At 33.6% G+C, this 18,029-nt stretch overlaps 1 protein-coding gene across 17 annotated transcripts in view; it reads right to left on the reverse strand.

Moving 5' to 3' along the window:
• Positions 1-18,029, reverse strand: part of LOC106617660 (platelet binding protein GspB) — a 93,947-nt gene that overhangs the window by 8,533 nt on the left and 67,385 nt on the right. For 15 of the 17 annotated variants that reach the window (XM_070107357.1, XM_070107351.1, XM_070107356.1 and 12 more), the window contains exons 6-9: positions 10,849-10,873; positions 2,343-3,129; positions 1,062-2,173; positions 105-921 (exon numbers count right to left, since the gene is read on the reverse strand). In XM_070107357.1, coding sequence (XP_069963458.1) covers positions 105-921; positions 1,062-2,173; positions 2,343-3,050 — 2,637 coding nt within the window. In that variant the 5' untranslated portion in view covers positions 3,051-3,129; positions 10,849-10,873. The other 2 variants (XM_036358710.2, XM_036358709.2) reach the window with 2 other exon arrangements.

Genomic DNA, 18,029 nt, shown 5'->3' on the forward strand with positions numbered 1-18,029 from the left:
TGAAAGTTTCAATTTTCATTTAAACAAATACTCTAACCAATAGTTAAAGGTGGTTCAGAGAATAACAAGAATTATAGCTATTATAAAATAGCATACAAACTTACCTCCCCATAACCTGGCGCCGTTTCAACACCATAATAACTGTTTTCCTCACATGTGGCACTACTGGCGCCGTGCCCGCTGCTGCCGGAAGACTCCATTGTATTGTTAGCCTGTCCGCGACTATCTGAGCACTGGCTACCTTCACGTTGTCGCGGCTCACCGCCCGGAATTTTATTCCAAATAAATACACGATTCTCCATGGGATGCTGTTCAGCATTGGAATCAGCGCAACCAACACGTCCACCGTTGCTCTCACCAGAGAGCGAATCAAACGAATCATTACCGCAACGACTAGCTTCTGTGCATTGCTTAAGATGATTCAATAGATCTGTCGATGACTTGCAACGGTGGCGACAATGCTTACATCGTGTCGAACCGCTAACGCTCAAATTTAGTGCCGAATGTGACTGTCGATCATCGTCATCTGCAAAATCGATTTCCAAACGATCATCAGCATCATCTTGCTCCTCTTCGATGTCATCTTCGGCGATTGCGGCGAAATTGCAAGTCTTACGATGTATTATCGATTCGGACAAGCATTTTGCCATATGACCACAAGGGCATATAAGATTTTCATTTGGTCCAGTCAAGGCAGAGGACTTTAGTTTGTCGAAAAAGCTGCCACCAGGAGTGGACTTCTTCAGCAATAAACTACGTGAGGCGTGACTTGAAGTGGACGCGACGGTGGGGGTAGGTGACAATTGGGCGGCATCCGTCTTCTCAAGTATTTCGGAAATATGCTTGTCATTGAGGAAAATGGAAGCGATATCAGTAAGTGAGCTGCGTGGTGTGGCAAACTCTTTGGAAAGGTTCATAATGCTGGTAACATTCACATGAAAAGAAATTTTTATTTAGTAAATTTTTTATGAAAAACCAATTATCTTTTCAACATATGCAGACTTTTTATTGTATTTTTTTCAAAAACAAATTTTTGTGTATGAAACTTATTTTTAACTCACCTTGAACCGGTATTTTTCGGTATCGGAATGAGATTCGGTATGGGCCGTTTCGCTTTTGGCGTTTGCGTTAAACTCACACTTTGATTATGCACGGAAGATGTATCGGAGGAGCCACCTTTCGCCGACAAGTCGGTGGGTTCGTCATCATCATATTTACTACGTTTACTGTATGGTTCCACAGTCATTAAAGCTTCATCATATTCGTCGAGATTATTGTTATTGTAATGATCTTCTATTAAATCTACAGAATCGCTAAGGAAGTCATCGCATAAGTCCGTACCACCGACTTTGTTGCGTCGTCGCGCCAACGACATGCCCGCTGCATGTCCCACTGGTGGCACATGATGGTTCATTTCGTGCACAGTCAGCGATTGCTTGATATCGGCGGTGAAATCGCAGGCGGCACACTTGAAAGGACCAGCGCCACCATGATTTTTCATATGTCGATCGAGATTCCATTTGTAGGGTGTGCGAAAATCGCAAGTGACGCACTTAATCATAGGCATTGAGTGATATTTAACATGTTTGCTAAAGCGAGCCTTTATATGTGTTACATACGAACATTTCTCACAGCGGAAGAATTTCGTTTTACAATGCTCATCCATTTCATGGTCCAACAATTGAGCGCGGAATAAGGTTGTGAAATCGCAGAGGCTGCACTTTAAGAGCCTATTCTGTGAGGGTTCATCGCCCACATATGACAATGAAACGCCACTGGATTGTAATGCTGCTGAGGTGGCAGCATCAGTACCTTGTCCCGATGAAACCGAATCGGTGGGCGATGAAGACAACTCGATGCTGTGTGTATTGATATTAAGCGGTTGCTGATGCGCGGGTGGCAATTGAAATTCGTTTTGGTTATTAATGACGCTGTTGCTACTGCCATTTGTAATAGCGTTGGCATTGTTACTATTATTGTTTATTGTATTTAGTGGCGATTGACGGCGTTGTGTATCCGTTGCTGCAACAGCGGTTGCTGCTTGTATTTCTTGTTCGTAGGCGTTTTGTGTTTGCTGACGGACTTCAAGCTCACGTTCACGTTGTGCTTGCAATTCCCGTTCATAGACAACGGCCATGAGAGATTCGCGTTGCAGCTCCAGTTCGCGTTTCACCTAATGTGATAGAGTTTTATATATTTAAACTTTATTTTTATGTAAATGATATCATATAATGATATATAGAATGGAAGAAGCATATACTGCCGGTTTCATTGCAGAAAAGTGTGTATATATTTATATAATTTTATTTATTATATTTAGATATATATTCCTTTTAACTCACCTGCTCATAAGTCGGCATGCCCTCATTCATTCCCATATTACTACCGCCGCTGTTGATTTCCAATGGCGCACTTCCCAGTCCCACACTTTGCTCTAGCTTTCGTTTGCGTGCCTCCCGACTCATACCGCGTTTGCCACGCGGCTGTCCATGCCCACCGGTCACACCATCGGTGCAACCGTGCACCATTTTCATGTGTCGCACCAATTTTTGGAAATGTCGCGACGCATACAAACACAACTTGCACTTATTGATGACAATCTTTTCACCATGCACATCGCGCAGATGGGTTAGGTGATAACGCGGATTCTGTGTGAAATATGTGCAGTAACTACAGCTATAATTTCGCTTGATTTTACATTGTGGCAGCCCCTCATCCTTCAGTTCCATCGCTTGTTGTTGTGCTACCGCCGTAGCAGCCGCAGCATTTTGTTGCTGTTGTGTGGCATTTTGGTGTTGTTGCTGTTGTAGATGATATTGCGCCGCTGCAGCACGATAACGTTCGAATTGTTCCAATGTGCTATTTGATAAGTTGGTGGCGTTAATCGACTGTTGCTGTTGTTGCTGCAGTAGTGAAGGACTACTATGTTTGTTGTTGTTTAGATTATTTGTGGAAGCGGCACCCTGATCCAAGTACAATTGATTGCCGCTGACGACACTACGCACAATAAGCGTGTCGCCGGAGCGTTGCACCATCGAGGGCAGTTCCATAACTTGATTTTCTAGCCAAGCCTATCCTTGGGCATGCGCCAATACGCAATATAAGTAGCTTCCGTTGTGCGCTTTGCAACTGCAATTAGTAGAAAAAAAAACAAAGCAAATAATATTTAATATTTCAAATTTAAGCAAAACAAGCGTACTGCTAGCATATTGTAAATTGAATATATTTTCGCAAAACTGTTAACCTCAATTAAATTCGAAATAAATGGATAATTTCCACGCTTGCTTGCGCAATTTAATATAATTTTCTTCACTTCTTCACTAGTGCGTAATAAAAATTTCTTTGGCCCAAATCTTGGCTCATACGATCGGTTCGAGTTTCTTCGAGGCAAGTAAATTCCATACCAAGGTGAATCCAGCTGAGTAGGCGCGCATAAACAACAGCTAATTAGATTCAGATTCTGATTCTATTGCCAGCTGTTGAATGGCGGCAAAGTTGGCCGGCGCAAGTGTTTGTTTATTTGATTTGCGTACGAACAAGTGTTGCGTGTGCTAAACAGCTGAGTGAGCGTGTTTATTGTTGATTGTCGCTTTTCGAATGACAGTGGGGCAAACAAATTTTGGGTACATATTCAAATATACAATATAAATGTATGTATGTGTGTTTTAAATGAAATATTAAATAAAATAAACTTGTTATATAGATTATTTTTTTTAAATTTATGTCGAGAATTAGTATTTCATTGATATGCTGAAGTAAGAAAATATTATTTTCCAATAATATATTTTAAAATTATGTATGTCAAAACAATATGAAGACAACTGATTTGAAAAGAAAAAAACGTTAACTTCGGCTGCACCGAAGCTATAATATTCTTCACAAGTGTATGAAAGGATATAGAAATATCTTTATATTTATTTCGTTTAGCCAGTTTAACTGGTAGCTATGTAGTATATGATATAGTGATCGGATCTGAACAATCTGCTCGGAGATTGTAGCGTCCATGCAAAATTTCGTAAAGATATCTTGTGAAAAGAAAGTTTTGGCTCGAGCAGTTATATCCTATAGTGGTTCGATATTAGTGATTCTGACAAATGAGCAGCTTTCTAAGCAGAAAAGGACGTGTGTAAAATTTTATTGTTATTTTAAAAACTGAGGGACCAGTTCGCGTTCGTTTATACAGAGAGACAGACTGATAAACGGGCATAGTTAAATCGACTGGGCTTGTCACGCTGATCAGAGCTGGTTGCTTCAAAACAAGCATTAAATCGATAGCTTCTAAAAACTGACATGGTGTTTAAAATCCTTTAATAATATATGAATGTATATAAAAAGGGTTGAAGCTAGCCAAGTACAGGACAAAGGACGAATTCAAGTTGTGTCTGTATGTGTGTAAGTATGTGTAGGTGCAGAAAAAGCGACAAAAATCAAATGAAATCAAAATGGAAAATAAAAAGGATGACAAAAGCACGAAGCAATAATGAAACTTGAGTGAAATTAGTATATAACTGACTAACTAACTAGCTAAAGGCACGTCCTCATGCAGATGAGCAAAATAACGGCGAGGTCGAGCAAGTATACTCATAAGCACACACAAAAGAATATAGCAGCGAAATGATGCATTTGGGATGACGCGAAAGGACATTAAAGCAGGCAAGCGAACAAGCAAAAGCATTAAGAAGACAACAGCAGCGACAAAAGGGACGTAAATGACATTAAACCGTTATTTTTTGTGTTGCAACGAAATGGGGGCAAGTAAAAGAGTATTCATATAAGCATATATATATACCGTTATTTTACATATGTGTATACTATATACATTGACCAATTTTAAAACTCATTATACAAGTACATATCCATACATACATACATATTTACACACATATACTCGTAGTAGTTGCAAATGTGTTGGCAATAAGGGCGAATGGCCTACTAAAATGCACTGCAGGGACACTCTTGCTGCCAATTACGTCGCCACAGTCACATCCATGCACATACATATACATACACACATACTATTTATAAACCAGCAATAATAACATCATAGATGTTGTGAAAGACATAAGGTCTTGAAGGAAGGCAGAAAACGTGACGGTTGTCTGCTTTTTGGGTCAATGTTGAGTTGAAATCGACACCACTGGATGCTAGCAACAATAACAATAACAGTTATTGACAAAAAGAATCGAGTTAATTTGTTTTATCAGCGACAGTAAATATAGACATTTTAGAACGCCAAACGTTATAGTTTTGTTGAGAAAAAAACCATGCAAAAATGTTCTTTGTTTTATTATTGAAACTTAGAGGAGCTAAAGTGAGTATTTTTTAAGAAAACATATCAACAGTTAGGCTCACCCTTCACAGGTGCATTTCTTATAGCATAAAAGAGTATACAAAGATCTTATCTTAATTTTTATAAGTCAGTTCATATGGCAGCTATATGCTGTAGTGGTCGGATCCGAAAAAATGTTCGGATATTGTAGCGTAGCCTTGGATAATAATCCATGCGCAATTTCGTGAAGCTATCTTGTCAAATAAATAAGCTTTCCATACAAGAACTTGATCTTGATCGATTAGTTCGTACGGCAGCTATAACTTATAGTGGTCCGATTGGCGTTTGCCACAAAAAAAACCGCTTTTTGGGAAGAAAAGGATGTGAGTAAAATTTCAGATCGATATCTTAAACACTGAGGGACTATATATACATATCTACGACACGGCAAAATTGAATCAGCTTGTCACGCTGATCATTTATACGTTTTCTTCTGTGTGTTACTAGCCAGAGTTCCTACCTTGCGTTAATTATACAAAATAATTTATATGTATATATCATTGTATCAGTAAATCTTAAAAGCAGTTGCCTACAAAAATAACCACAAAAATTCTATATGTCTATGTAATTAATCGGATTAAAAATTTAGTCGTTGTGGTATAAACCTACAGTGAACAAATGTGTATATGTAAGGGAGAAACATGCAACACAATGCCATTAAAACCACAAAGCCTGCATATGTATAGGTACATACTTTTCTGTATGAATTTATATGTAAATGTGTGCAAATTGCTTTCCATTCAACATTTCTGTTGAGCAGTCCGTTGGGTGCCATTTTTGCGGAATAACGTCTACGAATGCTATTATTAATTGTCGGCTTCTTTAAACAAAGGTATTCGTAATTTAACAGTACAGCATGTACCATATATGTACAACTATATTTGTACATACATATGTATAAATGAAAACATATTTAAATAAACGTTTTTCTAAATGCTCTGCAGAACAAGAAATGGTTATAAATGGAATGAATGTGTGGAAGTGTTTAGAGGTTTATGGTATATACATATGGTTTTACATATATACACAATACAATAATATAAGTAATCATGAGCATAAAATCCGGCGACTATGTCGGATTTTGAAATGGAAGACCTAAAGGTAATATTTTTTAATAACTTTAATCAATTTATATTAACGAGACTTTTTCAGGTATCCTTGATATATTGTAATATTATTTATTCAATTTGGAGAGCTAATAAGCTTCGAATTTTCAAAATAGAAATAAAAAATATATTTTGAAATGAGTTTTTAAATATTATTCAACCTAATACGGTTGTATATATTTATACGGTATAATATAATATAAAAACGTATGTAAAAAATATATAAGATATTTGAAAATGATTATTTGTATTTGTAAAAAAAAATTGATTTAAGTATAAATGTTAACAAAAAACGTTAACTTCGTTAAATTTTATTTTTCGTGATATTTTGAATAACTATAAAATGCAACTTCTCGAACTAATTCATATTTAAAATAAAGCAAAAGTATTAAAAAAAAGATTACTTTTTGAAGTACGTTGAATGTTAAGTATTTATGCTGCTTGAACAACTATTGAACTAAAGACACGTGGAAAATGTCAACAACAACAATTATCCTCAACATCCACACAGCAATAAGGCATAAAAATGTTTGCATCGCCGCCAACAAGCGTTTAAGAATTGCAAATGTAATAACTGAAGCAAATGACAATTTGGTGAGTGGGCGCTGGCGTATACGTAATGTAACATTCAAATATTCGCATAAAAAGATCTTGCAATATATGTATACGCGTGCGAATTTACCACCTACATACGAGTAATTCATGGGCAGTCACACGTTGGCTCTTGAGCTTAATTCAGTAATGCAGAAAAGCCACGAAATCCATTTATTGCAACAAACTTGTTGCTTTTTCAATATTAATGCCATGTTTTTAATCTCTGGCATTTGTTGAATTTGTTCCTTAATGAAATATCCGTTACATTGTTATTTTAACGCTCCTTTTTGGCTTTTATGATTTTTTCTATATAAATAGAAAATTTTTGTTCCTTTTTGTCTTTTTGGTTGCTCGCAATTTCCTTGCTATTCAAGCACCTTAAAGCCTTTAGAAGGGAAGGAAACGTAAAAGTTTGACGGTTGCAACAGTTTGGAAACGAAAGCTGTGGTAAATTGCCACGTGCTTCGCCTTGTGCGGTAAGCTAATACTTTAAGTTGCACCAATTGCGGTGAGTAGAGTAAATTTTAATGTGCTAGTGAGTTTTTTGGTAAATGTTAAGTTTGGGCGAATTAACGCTGACAGAAATTGTGAAAATTGAAGCAACATTGAAATTTTAGCTTATTATTAGTTTTTAGGTTCACAATCAATGTTGTAATTATAGTCGTGTACAGATTATGTAGAATAATTAAAATAATGTTGCCTACCATTAGGAGCGTTACTTTTATTTTAGCAAAGTCGCACACCTCCAATAATATGTGTTTGCATGCATAAGCCTATAAAAATGGTAAAACTAGTAGTGATGGCGTTTTATTTTTAATAGCAATTATATTTCTCTTTAAATAAATATTTTTTATTTCCAAATTTTTATGAAAACTTGAATAAAATGGATTGTCAATATACAAATTATATTTATGTCTTGAAGATTATTCCACGTCAAACAACGAGGTACTATTTTATTGTAGATTTTTTGTATTTTTATTCCAATATTATGTAAATAATGAGAACGTTTTTAATAAAAGAGCGTATAAAATAGCTTCAGTTCACATATGGAGATTTTCGGAAATAACAGGATGTGTCAGTAAATTCATGCAACTATTTTATACAAGAATAAAGCTTTATATATTTATTTGCATTTTTTTTTAATTTGTAGCTAAACGTGGATTTTTCACGCTTAATATGCCTCCATTCATTCGCTCACTGCAATAAGTGCCAGAGCAGTTGAATGCCTTAAATGTGTCAAGGCGAATCGGCAAAAGGCAGGGAGTTGTTGAGCGTGCTTCAGCTTATTTAGCTGCTAGTTAAATCAAGGCGATGACTATTCAAAGGCACTGGCTCTGCCATTCGAAAGTAATGAACAGAGAAGCGGGCGCGTTAATGACATTTAATGAAATGTAAAGAAATTGACGATGAATAAACAGTTATATTTTGAAAAAAATTTAATGACTATTAAATAAAACGTGTAAAGTGGCAACTGGGGTGGAAGAGACATAAAAAGTGTGAGCTGCAACAGGAAATAAATATTGAAGCTATGAAAATGTGTTGTAAGTGGAAAATTTGGTTGGAGGGAGATGCGGGGTAAAGTAAAAGCAAAACACAGATTCGCATAATTTTACATATGTTTTGGTTTGACTATTACTGTAGGTTATTTAAAGAAACACAATTTGCAAGCGAAACACTTGGCGCTATGTATAAGTGTACACGAGGTATGCGGTAGATGTCGTTTAATGTGGCAGTAAAGTGTTAATAAATACTTAATTTAGAAAAAAATACCTTAGCAAAATATTTTCTGTTTACAAAAACAAAAAAAAAAAAAAATAACAAAAAGTAGAAAATTAAACAAAGGTAATCGATGAAGTAATGTGAATCTTAAATTTTTATACAAAAATTTAAAAGTTCAAACTGACGCTTCAAAACCAGATGTGTAAAGCAACAGAAATGCTTTTTAGCAATTCTTTTTTCTTTTCAATAATTTCCCAAACTTTCTGCTGTTTGAAGTTTTAGATAAATGTTTGGATTGATGTAATTACTAGCAGCAATAGCCGCTAGCACCATGCTGCTGACCAGTAGTTAATTTTGCAAACTAATTATAACTACTTATACACATACACACTAATTCATGATGTATTGACTTAAATTTGTTTGCCCGATTGAAGTTGTTGTTATACACGCATGTGGGTGTCATAGCCCAGCAGTGCGTTGTTGCAAATGCGCTTGAAATTATATTGCTATTTGTTGTTTTTGTTGTTATTATTCGCCTATCGCTATTGCTACTTATTGTTGTTGTTACTATATGTCGATCTGTGCTGTTGGCGCTGGTTTGTTACTACTAAATTTTTAATTGGCCTAATAAAATTTGGCACCGAAGCGCATAATGCGTAAGCAAATGGCTGCAGGCGTAGTGCAAATGCAAGTAGCCATGCGGTTTGGTAATATTGTAGATAGATGTGTGAGGAAGTAATTGCATACTTGTATGTGATAATATATTAAAGGTATAAAAGTAATCACAGTACTACACATATATGTTATATTTATCTTTACGCGATTGCAAGTAGATGTATATTAAATATATAAATACATATCAAACACAAAATCCGAAGGAGAGAGGGAGTGAAATATAATCTTTTTTAAAGAAAAATAAGAAATACCCTTAATTTCGGTTTCATCGAAGCTATAATATCCTTAACAGTTGAATTTCTTAGAACAAAAAAAGAGTTTAAAAATATCTTTATCTTGATTTTAATCGATCCGTTTGTATGGCAGCTGTGTGCTATAGTGGTCTGATCCGCACAATATATTCGGAGATTGTAGCATTGTCTTAGTGAATAATCCGAGTCAAATTTCGTGAAGATATCTAGTGAGACAAAAAAGTTTTCCATACAAGGACTTGACGTTGTGCGACCAGCTATATGCTATAGTATCTGTGATTCCGACATTTTAAGCTTACAACCTTATGTATGTGAGGTTAGATCATCAATAATCGAAAAGGTAGGGCAAAATTAACCCCTCAAATTTGAATAGAATCGCAAAGAATCTTCAACTAAGCACCTTACCATAAACATATGCTACTCCAACTAATGTATGTTTGTATATTATGTCCATTTCACAGTTTCGCTTAATACGCATGCAATTGTATGCATGTGTATATCCTTTTGCCACTGTCACAGCATGAATTATTAAGTTCATTAACATCGATATTTGGCAAGGCATGCGCGGGTATAATTAACAGTTGCGACCAGCGGTTTCAAATTGCATGGCAACCAACACAAACAAATACGGAAACGTACAACTGCACATATTTGTTTATATACAGACCAAATCTCTACAAACACGTAAATATGCAGCTGTTCTTGTATAGAAACAAGTATATAATTTCATATACACCCAAAAAAGCATATATGTAAGTAGTTTTGTGGGTTATACTTCGCTTCCATAATTTCTTTCATCTTTTGTTTACTCTGCCCTGTTGTTGTTTCAATAATTTATTGTGTAATTGTTTGAGTTAAAAACGTTAATTTAGCGTTAATTTAGTGAATAAACTCAAATATTCTATTTACACTAATCGTTTGTTGTGTAAATGTAAGCAAATAATTTGTGCCTGGCGTGGCGTATACGTAACATTTGTGCGCTCACGTAACTAATTACTAATTTATGCGCGTAATATTTATGGAAAAAATTTACTCTACACATAAATTATGTAAAAGTGGCGTTGGAAATTATGCATTTTCAAATCATTATTTTTTTTGTGTATTAAAATTTCATAATTTAAAATAAGTGTTTGTGTTGCATTCGTGCTTAATGCTGATTTTTTTTGTAACTTACCACACTATTGGCGCTTGTTTAAAGGCTGCAAGAGGAAGAAGAAAAAAAATGAAATTAGTATGAGGCTTAAAATATTGTAGATTTATACAAAAAAACTATATGTTTGCTCAAATATGCTAATTATAAATAATCATTGTGGTATTAACTGTTGGCAAACAGATGTTGAACAACGCTAAATTAAAGTAAGAACGGAATTTACCAAAAAAATATTATATAACAAATTGGAAATTTATGATTTAGTTGACAGTTATTTTCTACTTGCTTGCACTTATGCTTAGACATATGTATATGGTAACTCTGTAATACATATTTGTTATTATCGAAAATATTCTAGAAATAATTTTTAATATGGTAACCCTAATTTTTTTAATAATTATTTTTCATGCTTGAAGACTCTGTCGAAATTTATAAAAACATATATTTAAAAAATTTTAAGTAAAAATATTATTTCGAGTTAAATTAAGAATGAAAAAAATTTATATTTTTTCCTGTTTGGCAACCATAAAAATATGTTATAAAATACATAATATAAAATTATGCGAAATAATTTAATATATAATTTTTATTGATGTGTAAATATTTTATTTAAGGCAAAATAGTTTTACTTCAATAATTTTGCATTTTGGTGTTGCCAAGCTACGAAATTATTTTGTATAACACTAAATGTTTAGTAATGTATATAATTTTATTTCGGTTTGTTATTTTTTATACAAGTTATATGTATTAAGTTTATTTAAAAAAAATTAAAAAAAAAAATTTTTTTTTGTAACATTGGCAACTCTGTCAATTCTCATTGTAGCAAGAAACGCTTAAAATTATTCAAACTGCTAGCTTGTAGGTAGTGTAGTATAACTTTTTAAGTTTTGACTTTTAAATGACTTTCAGATAACGTAGAGGGTTTCAAATTTTTTCAAAATTATTCGAAATTTTTTTTTACATTTTGACGGTTTTATATGTGTACTTGAAATTTGTTTTTGAAATAAATAAAAGTATTTAAATAATTTTTAATTTTTCTTTGAAATAAATTTTGACGATTTTTTAAAATTTTGAAACATATATTTATTTTATTGAAAAAATAACCAAATGCTTTAAACTCACAGTCTCTGCACCGTGTGCTACACTTTATTTGAGTCATTTGAGAAGTTTGGTAAAGTTTAGCACTTTGAAGTTTCAACGCCTTACAGCTAAACAGCGTAAAATAGCTGAACTTATCAAAAACCGAACAAACGGTAAACTTTCGAAATTGAGTGTCGCACAACACTTTGAACTTTTGCAGATTTCTAAATTAAGTTGTCGCTGCGTCAGCACTAAACAAGCGGAAAGCAAAGCAACATCACTCGCCAATAGTTGGTGGGTTGCTCAGTTATCAGCATTGCAGGTAAGCAAATAAGAAAGCAAAGAATAGCGAGAAAAATACGCCTAAATGGATAAACAAATAGCAAATCAAAGTAAAAAAGCAAAGTTTCTTGTTTGTTGTGCAAATAAAATGATTGGAAATGGCAACGGCGGAAATCGAAAATTAAACACCGGAAATACGACAACCCAAATGTAGCAGTAACAGACGGCAAATTGGCGGGTAATAGCAAAGCAAAAAGATAAAGTACAAAAAAGTTGAAATGCGAGAAACGTGAGATAATCGCAAAACACTTTAAAGGAAAAGAAAAATGGGAACAACTCAGACAAACCAGCGCAGCGTCTTCAATTGAAAAGTTAAACTCAAAGCAAATCCATGAAAAAATGCGGTTAAAGTGTCGCTCCTGACAATTGACTGGAAAACTTTGTGCCTGTAGATATTAATGTATCCAAAACAAGTCAACAGTTTGTTTTTCAAGTAATAGGACAGCTCAGTGTTATTCAATTGAACGCCTCTGGGGCACAAACACTGCTCCTTTGAGTCGTATTGGCGAGAAAACTACTATTTACTATTACTAAGCAACCAGCTAACGAGACGCCTGACAACAGCCACAAGTGAACAGACGACAAATATTAGCAGCAGCGGCGGTGATATTGCTAATAACGGGTTTCACTCAGCAGTTTAAGTTGTGGGTTGAAGATTTGTTATTTGGTTGCATTTTGTTACATAACCGAAATGCGAAAATCGCAAAAACAGAAGATAAGGCGAAAATAAAGAAACTATAGAACTGTAGCGTCAAACAATTATCATTGTTGGTGACCAAAAATACAAGTGTTAACATTTTTTTATATTCATATGCTTTCAACGGAATTTGTTGAAGTTTGGAATACTGAAATCACGGATTTGAAGTTTTGGGTTTTCGGTACCACAAGCTTATGATATTTTCATCATATGATATCATAAATAAAAATAAAAGTATAGTTAAAAAAATATTATATTAAATCCCGAATTAGTCCCGAAAAGTACAGTGTTTAAATCCCGAAATCACGGGACTGACAAAATTGATTGTAATGCCTTCGGTGTTCATTTATGAAAAAATTAGAGAAATTTTTCTTTTCCACATAATTTTCGCTTTCTCTAACATTACTTCGCTTGAAATATATAAAATTTAAAACTTTTTCCTTAGAAAAATGATTTAGTAATGGCAAGTTTTGAGAAAAAAAAACCTTAAACTTTGAAATTGGATCAATTAAGCTAATTATTTTTTAAATAATTTTTTTTTAATATTTGATATTTTAATTATATATGTATTTTAATTATATATGTATTTGTTAAATAACATTTTGGTTGGATTTTCACAGACAGGTGAAGATGTTTTTAACCGGCTTGTAAATTTCTATATTTTAGAGGATATGAATGATCCTTTCGCTTAGTCAAAAATCGTTTATTGACGATGCGTCAAAAATATTATATTAAAATATTCTATAGCATTTGTATTAATAATAAAATAAATAAGTGAATAATACTTTTTAAATAAAAATAATATAATAAAAATAATTTCTGAAGTCCTTGTGCTTTTCAAGTTCGTAATCTTATAACGGAAATTTCCGCAAATGCATATGGCACATGCAAACAACCTCTAACATTCACTTCACATGCAACACATTTTCCGTACAATTACAAAAAAAAACCAAAAAAAAAAAACACAAAAAAGTAAAAAAGTGTCCACGAAATGCCACAACAGCCGTATCACTTATTTGTTTGCTGTCACTGTTAAAAATTGCCACGCACGCTATGCTATCAATAGCTGAACGCACTTATGCAAAAACCTGAATTTCACACTTGTCATGCGTTGTAGCTAAGGCGAACTCAAAAAACATCGAAGAAAAGAACTTTCAACACTTGCTTGCATATGCTCGCTTTTATTTCCGTTTTTTCGGCAGATTTATCGTTTTTTGTTTGGCGCTCTTTTCGGCGCTCACACAATATTTTCGCTCTTCAAATGCAGGCGCTCACTTCTACGCGATTTCTTCGCTATAAGATGATACACACACACACACAACTACCAAATACTAGCACTCACTTCTTACATTTACTTCTTTATAATTTTGCTTAAATGTTTATTTGGTTGCTCGAAATTGATCCTTTAGCGTTCTACGTTGCCACAACACGACACTTCTGCAGTCCAACAACAACTGAGCGCAGCTAACAATTGCTGATGCTGATGGACTCTTCTTTTAGATGGGCTGCTGTTGTTAATGTTGGTCGCAACTGTAATTGCTGCTGCTCTTGCTTTTGCTGTGTCCTGCTGCTTGCGCTGTTGCTCCTGTTGGCTTAACATTGTTGTCTGCAGCGGCCGCTGTTGGCACGCTTTTGTGTTTTCTGCTTTTGACGAGTATAATTAGTGCGCATTTCTCTTGGATTGCTCTCTCAAACGCTCTCTTGTGGAAATGCTGTTGCTGAGTTGATGTAGCATCATTTCTTACAGCAATTGCTTTCTTCTTGCTGTTTTGGTCCATTGAAGTTTTCCGTCTGTATTTGGACTCTTTATATGTTTTATATCTACGGCTTCGCTCTTCCTCAGTGTTGTCTGCATTGGTGAAATGTGACTAACATCCATTCTTACTGATGGTAAGTGCTCCAAAGACTGCTTCTAAACAAGCAGTTTGCAAGAATGTTAAGTAACAGCATAACTGTTAAGCAAATGTTAGAGCCACAGAAGTAGTCAGAAGGCAACAGCAAGTTTATGCTAATCGTTAATATTGACAGAAGTTGTTGTACATTTTGTGAAAATTATAAAATATTTGTTTGTAAATATTTTTTAATAAAATATTTAATACAAAATAATCACAAATATAAAATTGGTTTAAATTTCAACGCTATTATGGGAGCAATTAGGTTCAATAAAGCAAGAGTTAAGTGGGGTGTAAAGCCCGTTCCCACGACAGTCGGTTCTAAGTAACCGGAATGGACTCGGATTTTTTTCCGGCCAAGGACTGTCATCGAAATTACTTCATTTTCTACTGCTACAACAAAAATAGGCGTGTAAAGCAGTATCTTATATATATTTATGCTCATAATGATGAATTCTCTTGTTTTCTATTTGAAATAATTAGCAAATAGTAGCTTTTAAGGGGGTATTTTAGTCTAGAAATAAAAAAACACGATTTTTTTCTTCGATTTTTTTTAGAGTCTTCCTTATAGGCTTGTCTATATCTGGAACTAGCCATATCCACAGGATTAAATTTTTAATATTTTAAAAAAATTCGAAACAGTCAAAAAAAGTGGTAAAAATTTTTTTTTTTTGTTTTTTAGACAGTGCCATTTCGTAAAAATATGTTTTTTAAACTTGTCTGTAGTTCCAGACATTGCGACATTCTTGTAGATTACTACTTTTATTTTTTTTGTTTCATATTGCTAGGAGGGTTGAAATCGTGGGTATAGTCACGTACCAATTTTTTGAGACCCCCCCCTACTTTATAAGCTGCTAATTTTTGAAACTTTTAACTAATTTTATTTTGTGCTTTTGCCTGAATTTTGTTATCTTAATAAATAACTACAAGCAAAAAAGGTTAGTCAAAATATATAGTGCCTTTTATTTTGTGACACTTTAAAAATAATCTGAAATTCATGCCTCTAGACTAGACACCCACTTAAAGTGAAGAAAATATCCGAGGGAAATTTAAGTTGGTTTTTAAGAAGAAGAATTAGTCTCGAACATAGATACTATGTAAATGTCTGTTATGTTACCTTATTAATGCTAATACCAGATCTTAAAGTGGATAATAGACTTTAAGCTCAAATCTGGACGGCAAATTTTTTTTATGGAGACAGATGTTTATGTGCAAAATGTCTTCGATTGATTTCATATAATTTGTAGATTCATTTTAGAAGGGCTATTCTTGTCTTGAACTAATAAGAGCACGACCTTCCCATTAAAAACAAGATTTATATTATTTGTATATATTTTTTATCTTTCAAGTGCTTGATAGTCTTTGTTGGTACACACGGCCAAACGTATGATTACATAAGAATAGAAATGGATAGAGAGATAATTACACTAACATTAACATTCTATTTCAAAACAAATATCAACGACTTAATAAAAAAAAATTCAACTCTGCAACTCAACTCCAGTTCTATATTAAAAATCAAATTGATACTTAAGAGTGGGAAACTAAAAGTTGCCACAGTAACAGAAGAACCTACATAAATAAAGATAAAACAATTTAAAAAGGAGCAAAAAGAAAAAAACTATATATATCAGAAAAAAACTAAGAAGCTGACTAAAGTAAACTCATCTCATACACACACAAACACTTTTATATATTTTCTTTATTTGCACAATGAAAAGCCAAAGCAATCCTTCAAAGAAACCGCTGAAAGCAAAAAAGGCTGATAAAGCACAAAGTGAATGAAGTTGTAAGTATCAACAAATGCCAAGCAGCGGCCAAGCATTAGAAAAGAAGTAAAGATGAAAAAATTATATATAAACAACAACAACAAATGACAACTAAAACAAAATACGCAAAAATAAGAAAAATGTAAGCATACTTCACGGCGCACACGCAATGAAATTGATATTAATGTGAATGGAAAATAAGACCAATCATATTTACTTACTGGGACAACGGAAGTCAATGTATTTGCAATAAAGACTATATCAGTTTACACATTGTCTTTTTTGTTGCACAAGCTGTTATTCTTTGAGCGGTCTCCCGCTAGCAAACAAATGAGTAAAACAACAAAATGTTAAAGCTTTTCCGAAGGATATATGTATGTATAAGCATTCAAATAAATATATAAAAATTGTATAGTCAAACAAAATGGTGCTTCTCTTATAACCCACACATACACACAAGAAAGTTCACTTCAAAAAACATTAAAAAAAAATTACTATAAAACTTTTCGCTTTCCTGAGTAAGATTTGTTTTTGCTTTATGGTGGACCAGTTGGGCTGCCAAGTGTTTTGCATGCTTAACACGCACATATATGCCATAATATGTAGATATTATCCTGCACACATATATACAATCATATGTAAATAATATATATACGTGTATAAGTATATTTATGCAGACTTTTAGCTGTGTTTGCTTGTGCGTTGAGCGCTTCAAAGTATTTTTTTAATGTGTTTAGAAATATTTCCTGCCACTTAGCAAAGGAAGTTGCTGCTAAAAAGGGGATAAAGCTGTCAAGTTCTAGACAGCTATAGACATTTTTTTGCTTCGACAACTCTTTCGCCATTGAATTTATATTTTCTCGTTATCGAGAGTTTAGTTGACAGCGGCGACTGTCAAATGCAGTCAATATTTATTTATATGGTGGAACAAAAATAAATTATGAAAATATGTATGTATATAGAAAAATGTGAAATGATGAGATATATGAAGAAACTACTAGAAGCATATAGCAAGAAATGTAATAATAATAATATACCTCAAAAGTATTAGAAAAGAAGACAAATATATTTTAACTATATATCCTGCACAATGCCATTTCCTATAGCATAAAAAGGTTTCCAAAGATCTTTATCTTGATTTTGATAGGCCCGTTTATATGACAGCTATATGCTATAGCTGTGCGATCTGAACAATTTGTTTGGAGATTGTAGCGATAGCTTGGCTAATTTTCAATGCCAAATTTTGTATAGTGGCTGTAATATATATTTGTATAAAATAATATTTTAGACGAAGTATAGATTTTATAGTACAAAAAGTTTGTGTTGACAATATGGAAACCAAAAAGTTATAGAGTTCTTTACGAGCTGCAAACGCCAAAAAATATGGAACAACATAACAGAAATTAACAACAAGTTAATAAATTA

The sequence above is a fragment of the Bactrocera oleae genome, chromosome 3, assembly GCF_042242935.1.
Source record: "Bactrocera oleae isolate idBacOlea1 chromosome 3, idBacOlea1, whole genome shotgun sequence".
NCBI lineage: Eukaryota > Metazoa > Arthropoda > Insecta > Diptera > Tephritidae > Bactrocera > Bactrocera oleae.